The sequence below is a fragment of the Hakea prostrata genome, chromosome 6 (genome assembly GCF_041222555.1).
Source record: "Hakea prostrata isolate BN-2017 chromosome 6, UWA_Hpros_2, whole genome shotgun sequence".
Classification (NCBI taxonomy): domain Eukaryota; kingdom Viridiplantae; phylum Streptophyta; class Magnoliopsida; order Proteales; family Proteaceae; genus Hakea; species Hakea prostrata.
This window is the reverse complement of record NC_142605.1, coordinates 29,496,456-29,508,529: the sequence shown is the minus strand read 5'-3', so window position 1 is coordinate 29,508,529 and position 12,074 is coordinate 29,496,456. Positions and strand designations below refer to the sequence as shown.

Genomic DNA, 12,074 nt, shown 5'->3' with positions numbered 1-12,074 from the left:
TTGTTATCCAGTAGCTGGGTTTTCAGGGGATCTCAACCTTCGTATACCGGAGCATTTTGTTATTTTACTGTACATAGCTTTGATATTCCTGTCCTAGGCGCCACTCTTTTCCCTGCAAATGTTGTGAAAATGAATTGAAGGGGTATGAGTATAGAAGCCGTAAGGCTCTTAACCATTCCCAGTCGTGAAAAAAATAATAAGACCTGCATTACCAGTCCCTCTGTTCACTCGCCTTTGGTTTTCCATCTGTACGTTTGATGAGTTCTGGTTTCAATTAGTGAAAATTTTCTTGCGTTTGGTGAAAATCTTTCAATTAGTTCTCTTCACCAGGGTTGGGTCTCATCTTCTTGCTGTCCTCGTTGCTCTTTAATAAAACACCGCAGAGAACATCTTTTGAGTCTTGATGTTCAGCTAATACGATCCTTTTATTGCTCCAAAAAAATACTTCAAAAAAATCCTGGAGGCATTGAGTAGAGAAGAAACTCTGGAAATTCGAAAAATTCACCACTTGCAGGCCTTGGAACACCATCATCAACCAAAACCATCTGGCATGTAGAACTTCTACTGGGACCATGGATTTGTTTGCCATGCAGAAAATCTGGAGTTGGTTTTTATTTTCGAATTCTTATGAAAAACTTCGGCTTACCACGAAGTAAATAGAATTGACTTGTGAATTTGCTTTTAGCACATTGGTGGTAGTCTTTTATGTAGAAGTAGTAAGGCCAAGAAGGTTTTCTTGGTCGAAGCTTCGCCTCCACTCCTTTCTCATCGCTGTACTGGTGGTGCCTTGTGGCCTCCAATTTTTGCAGGAAATCAAAGGCTGTGAACATAATAAATGTAAATTATTACAAAGCTTTATTGTTACCATTTTTTTGGGATAAACCAAAGCTTTACTGTTAACCTCAATATCTAATCATTTTTTGGCCGGCTATGACCACCTTGACTAAGCTTATAAGTAAAATACAAAGCCAAATCACCGACAGAAATCAATACCTTAGCCAACTTCTTCATGGGGGAAACTTCACTACTTCCCTCATTAAACCCTTCTTCGCAATCAATTGGTGAGTCAAATGCTGCACTCATTTGAATATTTGCTGTGCTATAATCTCCAACCTTGTAGGCCATCATTGCTACCTTCACTGAATCAATTCCATCCGAGTAAAGCTCTACACAGTCCTTCAAGGCTTCCTTCGTATATGAATCATTGAGCTTCCCGTACTTGACGAGGTGTATGGTGTAAGTTTTCAAGGCACTCATATGAATTTTCTCTAGCTTCAGTGCTGCAAGCCCGAGTTTTTCAAAGCTTGCATATTGGCTGCTTGGGTCTCGTTGGAGGATCCTCACGCAGAACTTGTAGGTCAGGTATTTGCTGTCCTTTGAAGCGTCTTTGCAGACTTTCTGTATTAAGGTCTGTGATTTACCATTGGAAGAGGAGAGAAGGAGGAGGAAAGAGAAGAGAAGGCGATGGGAGAAGGTAGGACTCATGCTTGTTATGAGGTGAGAAAGGGTAGTTTCAGTGCTTGTTAACTGAAAGACTTAGTTATATTCATCAGTTTTGAGTTTTCCCAATAAAACTCTTAACCGTCTTATTATGGAAAAGGGTATCTTGTTTGTTTCTTTTTCTTTTCCAAATATGAAATTGTTTTCAAGATTGGGAATCAAATGGGTGGACTCAGCCGATTCATAAGTCCGATTCCACCGGTTCTTATTGTTACTTCCTGAATTGGAATTGGATTGGCAGAACTCAAAATGGATAGGTCGATTCATAATTCAAGTTCAATAGAATCAAGTTTATGGGTTAATTTTCAATTCATAAACCGATTCAGGTCAATTCAAATCCGGTTTCTAGGCAGTTTCATTACTACTATTTCATCAACAAATGACCACCTTCCCTTATCTCTCCCTATAATGCAATCCTTCTTCTTACTCTCTCTGTGCTTCTTCAATGGCACAACCACTGGTGGTCTCGGCAAGAACTTAATTGGCCTCATTCGCAATGAAGAGAAGCTGACAAAAACCAATGCCGCCTCCACCAAAACTTTCATCGATAACTTGTTGAAGATCAAGAAAAGCTTGCTTTGCGGGACTGCAAAGAAATCCATTCCGAAGCCATGATGGACTTCAAAGATTAACTATATTCGGAAGCTAATTTCAGAATGGAAATTTATCCAATTCATTTTTTTAGAAGGAAATGGATTATTTATTTTCTTTTTGATGAGTGATATGTGTTAATAAGTCACATCAATGATTGAAATTAAATTAAAATAAAATAATTTCTACATTCTAAATCTTTTTTTTTTTTTTGTAAGTACATTCTAAATCTAACCTTAACCTTTAATGTAATCTATCGTCTATAAGGAAATAGATCTTCATTTTCTTGATTGGAAATGAATAGCATAAAAATCCTATTAGAATGAGCTCGTCTGGATTCACCTTCAACTTGGGAACAAAGGCTCACTGAGAAGAAAGATAAAGTGTGTCCGTGTCCGCCCTTGAGGCGTGTTGTCTGTCCACCTTTGAGGAGTGTTATGTGTCCGCCTTTGAGGCATGTATTTTGTTTCCCTATGTGGGTGCCGGTGCTTATTTGGTGCTCCATTTGTTGCAGCTTTCTTTCTAAGGGTATATTGGGCTTGACCCATCCCTTACTCAGGATGACCCTGTCTGTTGTATGTATGATAGTTTGGTCGCTTTTCGCTCCTTGGTTTGAACCTTATGTTTTCATGCAACTATGTGTCTGTATTTCTTTTTCTTAATGAATGAAGTGTTGTTTACCAAAAGAAAAAAAAAAAAAGAAGAAAAGAAAGATAAAGTATCTCCATTAACCAAACAAAACAAAGATATGTTCCAATTGGCTGCAATTTCGTTGTCCATTCAAAATGGTTGCAGGAAAAAGTTACAATTAGCTAGCCCTTCTAAATTACCATTTTTATTTTGGTAAACTCAAAGTTTATCATTTTAGTTGCTTAGCTATTGCCAATTCAATATGATTTGCCTTTCCTTTTCTTTTGTGTACCATTTTGAACTAATCGCTAAGTGTCATTACTTGATTAACAATGATCATATATCAAAACGTCAATAAAATGATGTTTTCAATCCTCCATTTCTTGAGTGAGAGAGAGGTAAAGGTTTGAGTTCAACTTCTTACCACACAATAAGGGTGAAGCTCACCTTTGAGTGCTGAAAAAATAAATCAGAGGTCATCCTAATGGGTAGAGGTTCTCGATTCTTGAGTAACCAATAATATTAATGCCATCAAATTAATTATCCAATATACCTTATAGTGGTGGAAGCCTTTGACATAGAGTCATTTGATGTAAATACATAAGAGGAACAAAATATTAAAAATTAAAATCAGAGGCAGTGAGCATGATTAATGTAAATTATTACAAAGTTATACTCATACCTCAGTGATCTAATCATTTTCTGGGCGGATTATGACCACCTTGACTGAGTTTATGGGTAAAATACAAAGCCAAATCACCAACAGAAGTCAGAACCTGATCTCGCTTCTCCAACTGGGAAACTTCAGCTCTTCCCTCATTCAACCCTTCTTCGCAATCAAACGGTGAGTCAAATGCTGCACTCATTTGAATATTTGCAGTGTTAAAATCTCCAACCTTGTAGGCCGTCATTGCTTCTTTCACAGACTCAATTCCATCCGAGAAGAGCTCTACACAAACCTTCAAGGCTGCCTTCACGTATGAGTCATTGAACTTCCCGTACTTGACCAGGTCCATGGTGTAACCTTTCAAGGCAATCATATGGATTTTCTCTAGCTTCAGTGCTGAAAGCCCCAGTTTTTCAAAGCTTGGATGTTGGTTATTGCTTCGGTCTCTCTGGAGGATATTCACGCAGAACGTGAAGGTCAGGTATTGGCTATCCTTTGAAGCGTCTTTGCAGACTATCTGGATCGAGGTCTGTGATTTACCATTGGAAGAAGAGAGAAGAAGAAGAAGGACAAGGAGGAAAGAGAAGAGGAAGGAAGGACTCATGCTTGTTAATTTGAGATTAGAAAAGGAAGTTTCAGTGCTTGTTAACTGAAATACTTAAAAAGAAGAGAAGAGAAGGCGATATATGGGAGAAGGAAGGACTCATGCTTGTTATGAAGTGATTAACTGAAAGACTTAAAAACAGTTATATTCATCAATGTTGAGCTCTCCATAAAACTCTCAACCGTCTTATCATGGAAGAAGGTATCCCATTCACATTCCTTTGCGTTTGGGTATAGAAAAAGGTACTTTGTATTAATAGAAAGAGAACAATTCCGTTAAGATAGTTTAAAATAATTAGAGCAGTCAAATCTTTGTCTACCAGAGTAGCAAGATCTGGTGCAATAATTAAGAAAAAAAATGAACCATAATTTGGTAGCTCTTTTTTTTTTATTATTATTTTTAATTATTTTTTAATTTAATATTATTTTTCAGTTTTTGTTATTTACTTCTCAATTTAATATAATCAATTTTAAATTTTTTTTACTTTCATTAAGTTTTTTTTTTATTTATTATTTAATTTGACATTATCATTTTTTGGTTCCTTTTTTTTGCAAAAAATAATAATTTAAGTAGTTATTTTTATAATTCCATATTATAAGAATACAATTATAAAATTGGTACTTTATATGGTTTTTTTCCTTCTTCTAAATGAAGATAGTATTGTGTTTTAACTTTTTAATTTTAGATAGACATTAAACATGCAACTGTAACGGTCTCTTAACACTCTTCATTATTTTTTTTTTTTGTGGTAAACCATCTCTTAACACTCTTAACACCGATAAAACTGAGGGGAGCAACAAATGGGTGGAATCGGCCGATTCATATTAAAATTGGCTGCTACTGAATCCGACTTCCACCGATTCTTATTGTTACCTCCTGAATTGGACTTTGGATTGGCAGAACCCAAAATGGATCATGTTGAATACAATCAATTCATGGGTTAAATTTCAATTAATGAACTGATAAGGTCAATTCAGATCCGGTTACTAGGCATTTTCATTACTACTATTTTGGTAAGAAGCTTCTAAGCTTTTTATTTTTATTTTTTATGGGTAAATAAGAATCTTCTAAGCCAAACAAAGGTTTTAAGTGTTTTCCAATCAACCTCCGATCTGCATTAAGAAGACATAGAGGCCCATCTCCAATTCTCAACAAGAAAGAACAAATGACCACCTTCCCTCATCTCTCTCTTCTGCAATTCTTCTTCTTGGTCTCTCTCTGCTTCTTTAATGGCACAACCAGTACTGGTGGTGGAGGTGGAGATGGCGGTGATATTGTCAAGGAAAGCTGCAGAAGATGCGCAAAGGGTGATGCAAACGTAAACTATGACTTCTGTGTGACCGCTCTCCAAACAGTTCCCAAAAGCCACAATGCCACTCTCAAAGAACTTGGTCTCATCGCAATGAAACTCACAAAAACCAATGCCTCCTCTACCAAAACCTTCATCACTAACTTGTTGAAGAACAAGAAGATCGACCCAGAAGAAAAGCTTGCATTGAAGGACTGCAAAGAAATCTATTCGGAAGCCATTGATCTGCTAAAAGAAGCCATGATGGACTTCAAATATAAACTATATTTCGAAGCTAATATCAGAATGAGCTCAGTCATGGATTCTCCTTCAACTTGTGAACAAGGGTTCGCTGAGAAGAAAGGTAAAGCATCTCCATTAAACAAACAAAACAAAGATATGTTCCAATTGGCTGCAATTTCTTTGTCCATCATCAATATGGTTGCAGGAAAAAGTTACTATTAGCCCTTCTGAATTACCCTTTTTGTTTTGGGAAACTCAAATTTATCATTTTAGATACTTGGAAATTGCCAATTGAATATGATTTGCTTATGCTTTTCTTTTGTCTAACATTTTTAGTAATTAATGTTTGCTTAGAAATGTTACTACTTGATTCACAATGATCATAATATCAAAACGTCACTAGAAAGTCTAAAATATAATAGGGATATTTTCAGTCCCATCCCTTACCACCTGAGTTAGTTTTAATTTTTGACCAAAAAATAGTTAGTTTTAATTTATCATTTCTAGTATTATCTTCATATCTTAAATTTTAAAACACTATCCATGAACCATATCTCCAAAACTTTTTGAAGGTTTACGATTGAGAGACGAAAAAGTCACAGGCTAAAGAAAGATAAAAAATGAATTAAGTGTGTGATTTTTCATCCAAGATCATCATCCTTCTTCTTCTTCTTCTTCTTCTTCTTCTTCTGATTGATAAATTGGAGAACTCAAGGAATGTCATTAATTATAAGCATTAAGTATGGGAGAGAGTGGAAGAGCAAACACAAACTTAATCTGAAATGAATTTTCTGTTATTCAAAAGCTTGTCGCTCTGTGAGCCAATCTTTGTGGCCTTTTTTCCATTAAACTCAATGAGATGAACCCTAACCCTTGGAGACTGGCACAGTGGCCCTTGGGATCTTCTCCAAGGGTCATAGAAATCGTAATGGAGTCTTGAACCACTACCCATTAGGGTATAAGTTTGTGCTCCCCTCACGTTTCTCTAATATGAATTACTGGTAAAGCCCACCTCTGAGTACCTACAAGATAAATCAGAAGTGAGACTCCCAATGACCTCACGTGAGCCCTCTCCTAATTTATGGTAGAGAGGTGTAAGAGGACCAGAGAGCCCTACCCTTACATTTAGAAGATCTAGACTCGTCATGATGAATGTTCTTGTCACCTTGACCGACTTCTAACATGTTTCAATAACCATATAAACACCAATTACGACGAGGAATAGAGTGAGAAGAAAGAACAAAGCAAAAGAAGATTAATCTTTTAGAAAGATAACACAAAATATATACTTCGTTAATCTGTATCTTTTTCTAAGAATTTCAATCAGGACAGAATATTCTCTACTTTGGTATCTTTTCAAGCCAAGAATCTAAATTAATACAAGAAATTGATATGAACTTCTATACCTCCTCATCACTGACCTTGTTTGTCTAGTCCAGTTAGCATGTCGTTAATTGCTGTAATAATACATGTATCTGATGACATTTTATCGTACATTAAGCATGCACTTAATGCTGTACCCGACTTCTAAACGTAGTTATATTGATTTTTTTTATTAATTGTTGTTTAGTTGGCATATTAATTAGTTTTTTACTTTTTTTTTTTACAAAAAATTAAATAATAAAAGATAGAAACCCAAAAAGATTATATATATGCTTCATTTCAATCATTCGACTCATTCATATAGTTTTATTTTTTTCTTTTTCTATTTTTTCTTTGCTAACAAGCGATTCTCAATTTCTAAGACAATAATTGAACTTCGCTCCAATTTGTCTTTCTCCCATGTTTCTCTTTCCCTCTCTCTTTTCTATTATGTCTCCCTTTTATGGTTTTTCTTGGACAGCAATGAGTTGAGATTATTAATGAAAGAAAACAGGTAAAGAGAAGAATTAGAATTAAATTTGGACAGATTTGAAAATTCAAGTCGATTGTTGAGAAGGCCGGTCACACAAGAGCTCTTTTTATAAAGTTAGAAACATCAGAAGGGATTTGATAAAATGAAAAGTTTATATTCAAAGTTAAGTCGTAAGTAAGTATATTAATTTTCATTCCCAATTGTTCAATAGATTAATATCTCTATTCAAAAAAACACAACACAAAAAAAACATATAAAAAAAAAAAAAAAAAAAATCTTCTTCTTTTTTTTTTAAAAAAAAAAATTTTTTTTTTACATCACCCCCACCCACATCTATATTTTTTTTTTTATACCCCCCCCCACCCCCAGAAAAGAAGGTAACTATTTTTTTTAAAAAAAAAAATGGTTTGGGGGGTTTTTTAAAGGGTTAAAAAACCCCCCTGTTAGAATATTAATTGAATATTCCACATAAGGTGGGCTTCATTGATTGTGTTACACTTTGATTTGGTTTCTTATTGGTCTGATATTGGTAATATACAGTTACTAGAACTCTTATATGGACTGGCTAGTGTGGGCTAATAGGAACCGTTAGATCTTGATGGACGATCTAACGGATTTGCCTATATAAAGGATGCTAGGTCCCTCCTCTAAACCCTAATCATAATCACAATCACATCTGCTTAGTCAGAAAGGATATACCATCAAGCCAGTGAATAGGGAGGAGTCTAGAGGAGAAGATCCAACATCAAGTTGATCATAGAATCAACTTCCACCTCAAGTTTGTTCCTAGTGGGAGACATAAAGAAGATATTCCGCTGCGCTTCGTCTCCAATAGAACCATAGAAAGGTATGCTCATCATCATCTTGTGTCATTATCATACTAAGGTGTTTTTAGTCGATCTATGCGATCTTGGATAGAAATATTCTTACATGTGGTATCAGAGCCTGTATAGAATCGATTAAAAACCCATAGGATTGTTGACTGATGAACTTAGGGTTCTAGAATGGAACCTATGAAACTTGTGAATTTGTTCTCCTGATTTTTTTCAACAAAACCGTGGGGTTTTTTGTCAATAACTTTTTTTCTAGAAAGAATTTTGAAAATCTAAAACTACCACTGCGTAGATCTCGGAAAAACGAAGAAATTGATATATTATGGGTCTCCATCGGACTTCGGACGCGCCGGCAATCGCTGCCGGAATCTGGCAGCATCTTTTTGATCTTTTTTAAATTTGTGCGGTGCTGACGTGGCAGTTTGACCGAGTCAACGGGTTGGGTCAACCCGACCCATGACCCGCCAAGGCGACCCGATTTTGAACCCGTCAGGTCAAACGGGTCGACCCGGTTGACCAGTCATCGGTCCAAGCGAATGGATTAACTTGGGCGAACCGGATTTATTGTTTGAACCATTTTGGACCAAACTCGTTTTTTGACTCAGCGAGTCAACTCGCTGATTTCTGTTTAATTTATGATTTCGATTCCGGTTCAATTTTGGTTCAATTCGATTTCTGATTTCGATTTTTCGGTTCAATTTCGAATCGATTTCTAATTTAGATTCTTGGTTCAATTTTGATTCGATTCAATTGCTGATTTCGATTCGGTTCAATTTAGATTTGATTCAATTGCTTATTTCGGTTCGGTCCGGTTCGGCCTAATAAGATTCTGATTTATTAGACTGTTTTTATTTGCTGGTTGAACCAGTTTAATAAATAAATAAAAAACCAGAATACTATATGTTTAGTATTTGTTTATTTCTGACCAAACCGTAAGAAACTTTAAAGCGTTCTTCTGGGGTTTTATATTTTGGATCATTTTGAACGCAATGGAATCATTTTCAAGACCCAATTCTACCCCTATATATGTGAAATATTATATATCATGTTTTGGTTGAGCCGATAATTGGAATGCTATTTATTTAGTATTTTTTTATTTTTGGCTAAACCGTAAGGAACTTTAAAGCATTCTTTTGGGGATTTATGTTTTGGACCCTTCCGGACACAATGGAATTATTTTCATGACCAAATTCCACTTTTATATGTATGAAACATGATATGACATATTTATGTTGTATATGTAATTTCATCGTTGGGTAAATTTTTTAATATGGATTTTTTTATCAAATGGCTTTGTATTGTAAGCATGTTTTATATGATATTATACAATTGTAAAATATATATCATGCATGCCTTATAAAGGGTTTGATTACTTCTAGGTAATCCGGATTTTTATGCAAATGTATTTTCGATTGCCTTTTGGTAATCCGGAATTTTAAATGTATGATGTATTTTATACATGCTTTGATTGCCTTTTGGTAATCCGGAATTTTAAATGTATGATGTATTTTATACATGCTTGATTGCCTTTTGGTAATCCGGAATTTTAAATGTATGATGTATTTTATACATGCTTCGATTGCCTTTTGGTAATTTGGAATTTTATATAAATGTATGATGTATTTTATACATGCTTCGATTGCCTTTTGGTAATCTGGATTTCTTCCAAACAATGTATTAGCATTATTTGTGGGTAACATAAAGTATATCCCAATATGAGAATTTCATGAGCTTGATTGTGAGTGACTTGCCAAAGTGGCATTCATGGTTGGGTTTATGGAATGTCAGCCATATATAGTAATGGGATGTCTCTTGATGTTAATGCATTTTTATACGCCCAAAGGTGGTAATTATGTGATAGCATTAAGAGGGAGACATGTACAACATTTGGTTGGGAGTTGATTAATCTAAGAAGTTTATACACCCAAAGGTGGTAAAATTTTCGAAGGTTGGAATACTCTCATGGACGCCGTATAAGGGAGTATCACAACTATATGTCATGAATTCTGTCCAACGGTGTTTTCATGATGATATATGTGTACTCTTTAAAGTGATGCACTTATAAGTTATATGTTACCCACATTGTGATAATAAAGCGATGTACTTATAAGTTTCATATTAAAGTGCTAATAAAGTGATGGAGTATTACAACTATATGTCATGAATTCTGCCAAAAGTGTTTTCATGATAATATATGTGTGCTCTTTCTAGTGATGTACTTATAAGTTACATATTAAAGTGATAATAAAGTGATTGAGTATCACAACTGTATGTCATGAATTACTGCAAAAAGTGTTTTCATGATAATATATGTGTGCTCTTTCTAGTGATGTACTTATAAGTTACATATTAAAGTGATAATAAAGTGATTGAGTATCACAACTGTATGTCATGAATTCTGCCCAAAGGTGTTTTCATAATGATATATGTGTGCTCTTTCTAGTGATGTACTAATAAGTTACATATTAAAGTACTAATAAAGTGAGGGAGTATCACAACTGTATGTCATGAATTCATGTCCAAAGGTGTTTTTCATGATGATATATGTGTGCTCTTCTTTAGTCACATTTTCTGTCTATAACAATATGATTGTTATTGAGATTCTTAAAAAGTCAAACTTCAAGAAATTGTTGATGATGTGTTGTTAACCACACATTCTTTGTTCTTGAGTAATCGATGGATATGACTCATAAGAGTATAGAAGACAAAAGTTGATTTTTTGCGAGAGGTGAAAAGTAGTTATGTTCTTTTACTTGCCCATTAAGAAGTCCATCAAGGAACACTTGATGAATTGTTTACCCACCGAATGCACTTTGTTTTGAAATTGTTGAATGCGGTAGCGTAAAGATACTAAGTCTCATCTAGTGTTGAAATAAGTATATTTACGTAAGAGTTTTTTATCATAAGGTGTGATGGTTTTGGAGGAGTTAGGGATTATTTCATCAGGATGATTATTTTTTAAGATAAAACTCATGATTCCTAATGTTTCTTTTATTACCCTTGCTATTATCCATCAATGCCCTTTGCATCCTCTCTTGAGTTTGGAATTATAAAGATCAATACCTTTTTCCGAGAAGAAACTTTGTTCTTATGAGCATCAATACTCATAAAAATGTTCGGGTAAAGACTAAGAGTCCGGTCGGACTAACAATTTGGGACTGTGAAAACTTCCTTATAAATAAAGATGATTGTTGTAAGTAGAAGTTGCATTGAGTATAAGGTCTGGTTAACTAAGTGCGAAAATGAAAGCTATGATTCCTTGGTTTTTGTTTGAAGATTTGATTTTCTCTTGTCCCATTCAGTCATGGTGTCTAGATAGTGGTCCTTATTCCTCCACCTTGCGTATAAATTATTATTTCATCATATTTGTTCATGACCACTCTTAATATGGTTTTTGTATTCAATTAAAGAATAATCTAAATCTCTAAGATCTTCAAGATTTTTTTAGACTGAAGTTAAGAAATTGTTAGATCGACCGGGAGGAGAGTATTATGGCTGATATGAGGATCTTTGGACAGACTTAAGGGCCCATTCGCCAAATACTCGGAAGATTCGGATATAGTTGGTCTGTTCACTATGTTTGATAGTCCCGAGCAAAATTGTGTAACCGAAAGGCTTAATCACAATTTTGTGAACATAGTGAACAGTATGGTATGAAAACTATTTTGTCTGAATTATTTTTTATAAGGTGAAGCCCTGATAACAGCCTCTTATATCCTTGATCATGTTCCTTTCCAAATATGTTCTTTTTTTTTTACTCCCTTTTCCATTGCAAATTATTCATAAATCAAACTTAAACCATTTTAGCGTTTGAGTTGTTCTGCAAATCTAAGGTTGAATAATCAAGTATTGTAGAAGTTGGA

The 12,074-nt window shown here is 34.7% G+C and overlaps 2 protein-coding genes and 1 pseudogene across 2 annotated transcripts; 1 reads left to right on the top strand and 2 right to left on the bottom strand.

Moving 5' to 3' along the window:
• Positions 1–909: 909 nt before the first annotated feature.
• LOC149013193 (putative invertase inhibitor) lies at positions 910–1,485 on the bottom strand. Its single transcript, XM_089159471.1, has one exon. It carries the CDS (start codon positions 1,483–1,485, stop codon positions 910–912), a length of 576 nt encoding a protein of 191 aa, XP_089015597.1.
• Positions 1,486–3,416: 1,931 nt separating this feature from the next.
• On the bottom strand, positions 3,417–6,441 carry LOC149013191 (uncharacterized). Its single transcript, XM_089157710.1, has 3 exons — positions 6,375–6,441; positions 5,166–5,495; positions 3,417–3,949 (listed from the first exon to the last, which is right to left on the bottom strand). The coding sequence occupies exons 1-3, from the start codon at positions 6,439–6,441 to the stop codon at positions 3,417–3,419; spliced, it is 930 nt and encodes a 309-aa protein (XP_089013836.1).
• LOC149013192 (putative invertase inhibitor pseudogene) lies at positions 5,158–5,916 on the top strand (annotated as a pseudogene).
• Positions 6,442–12,074: the final 5,633 nt, after the last annotated feature.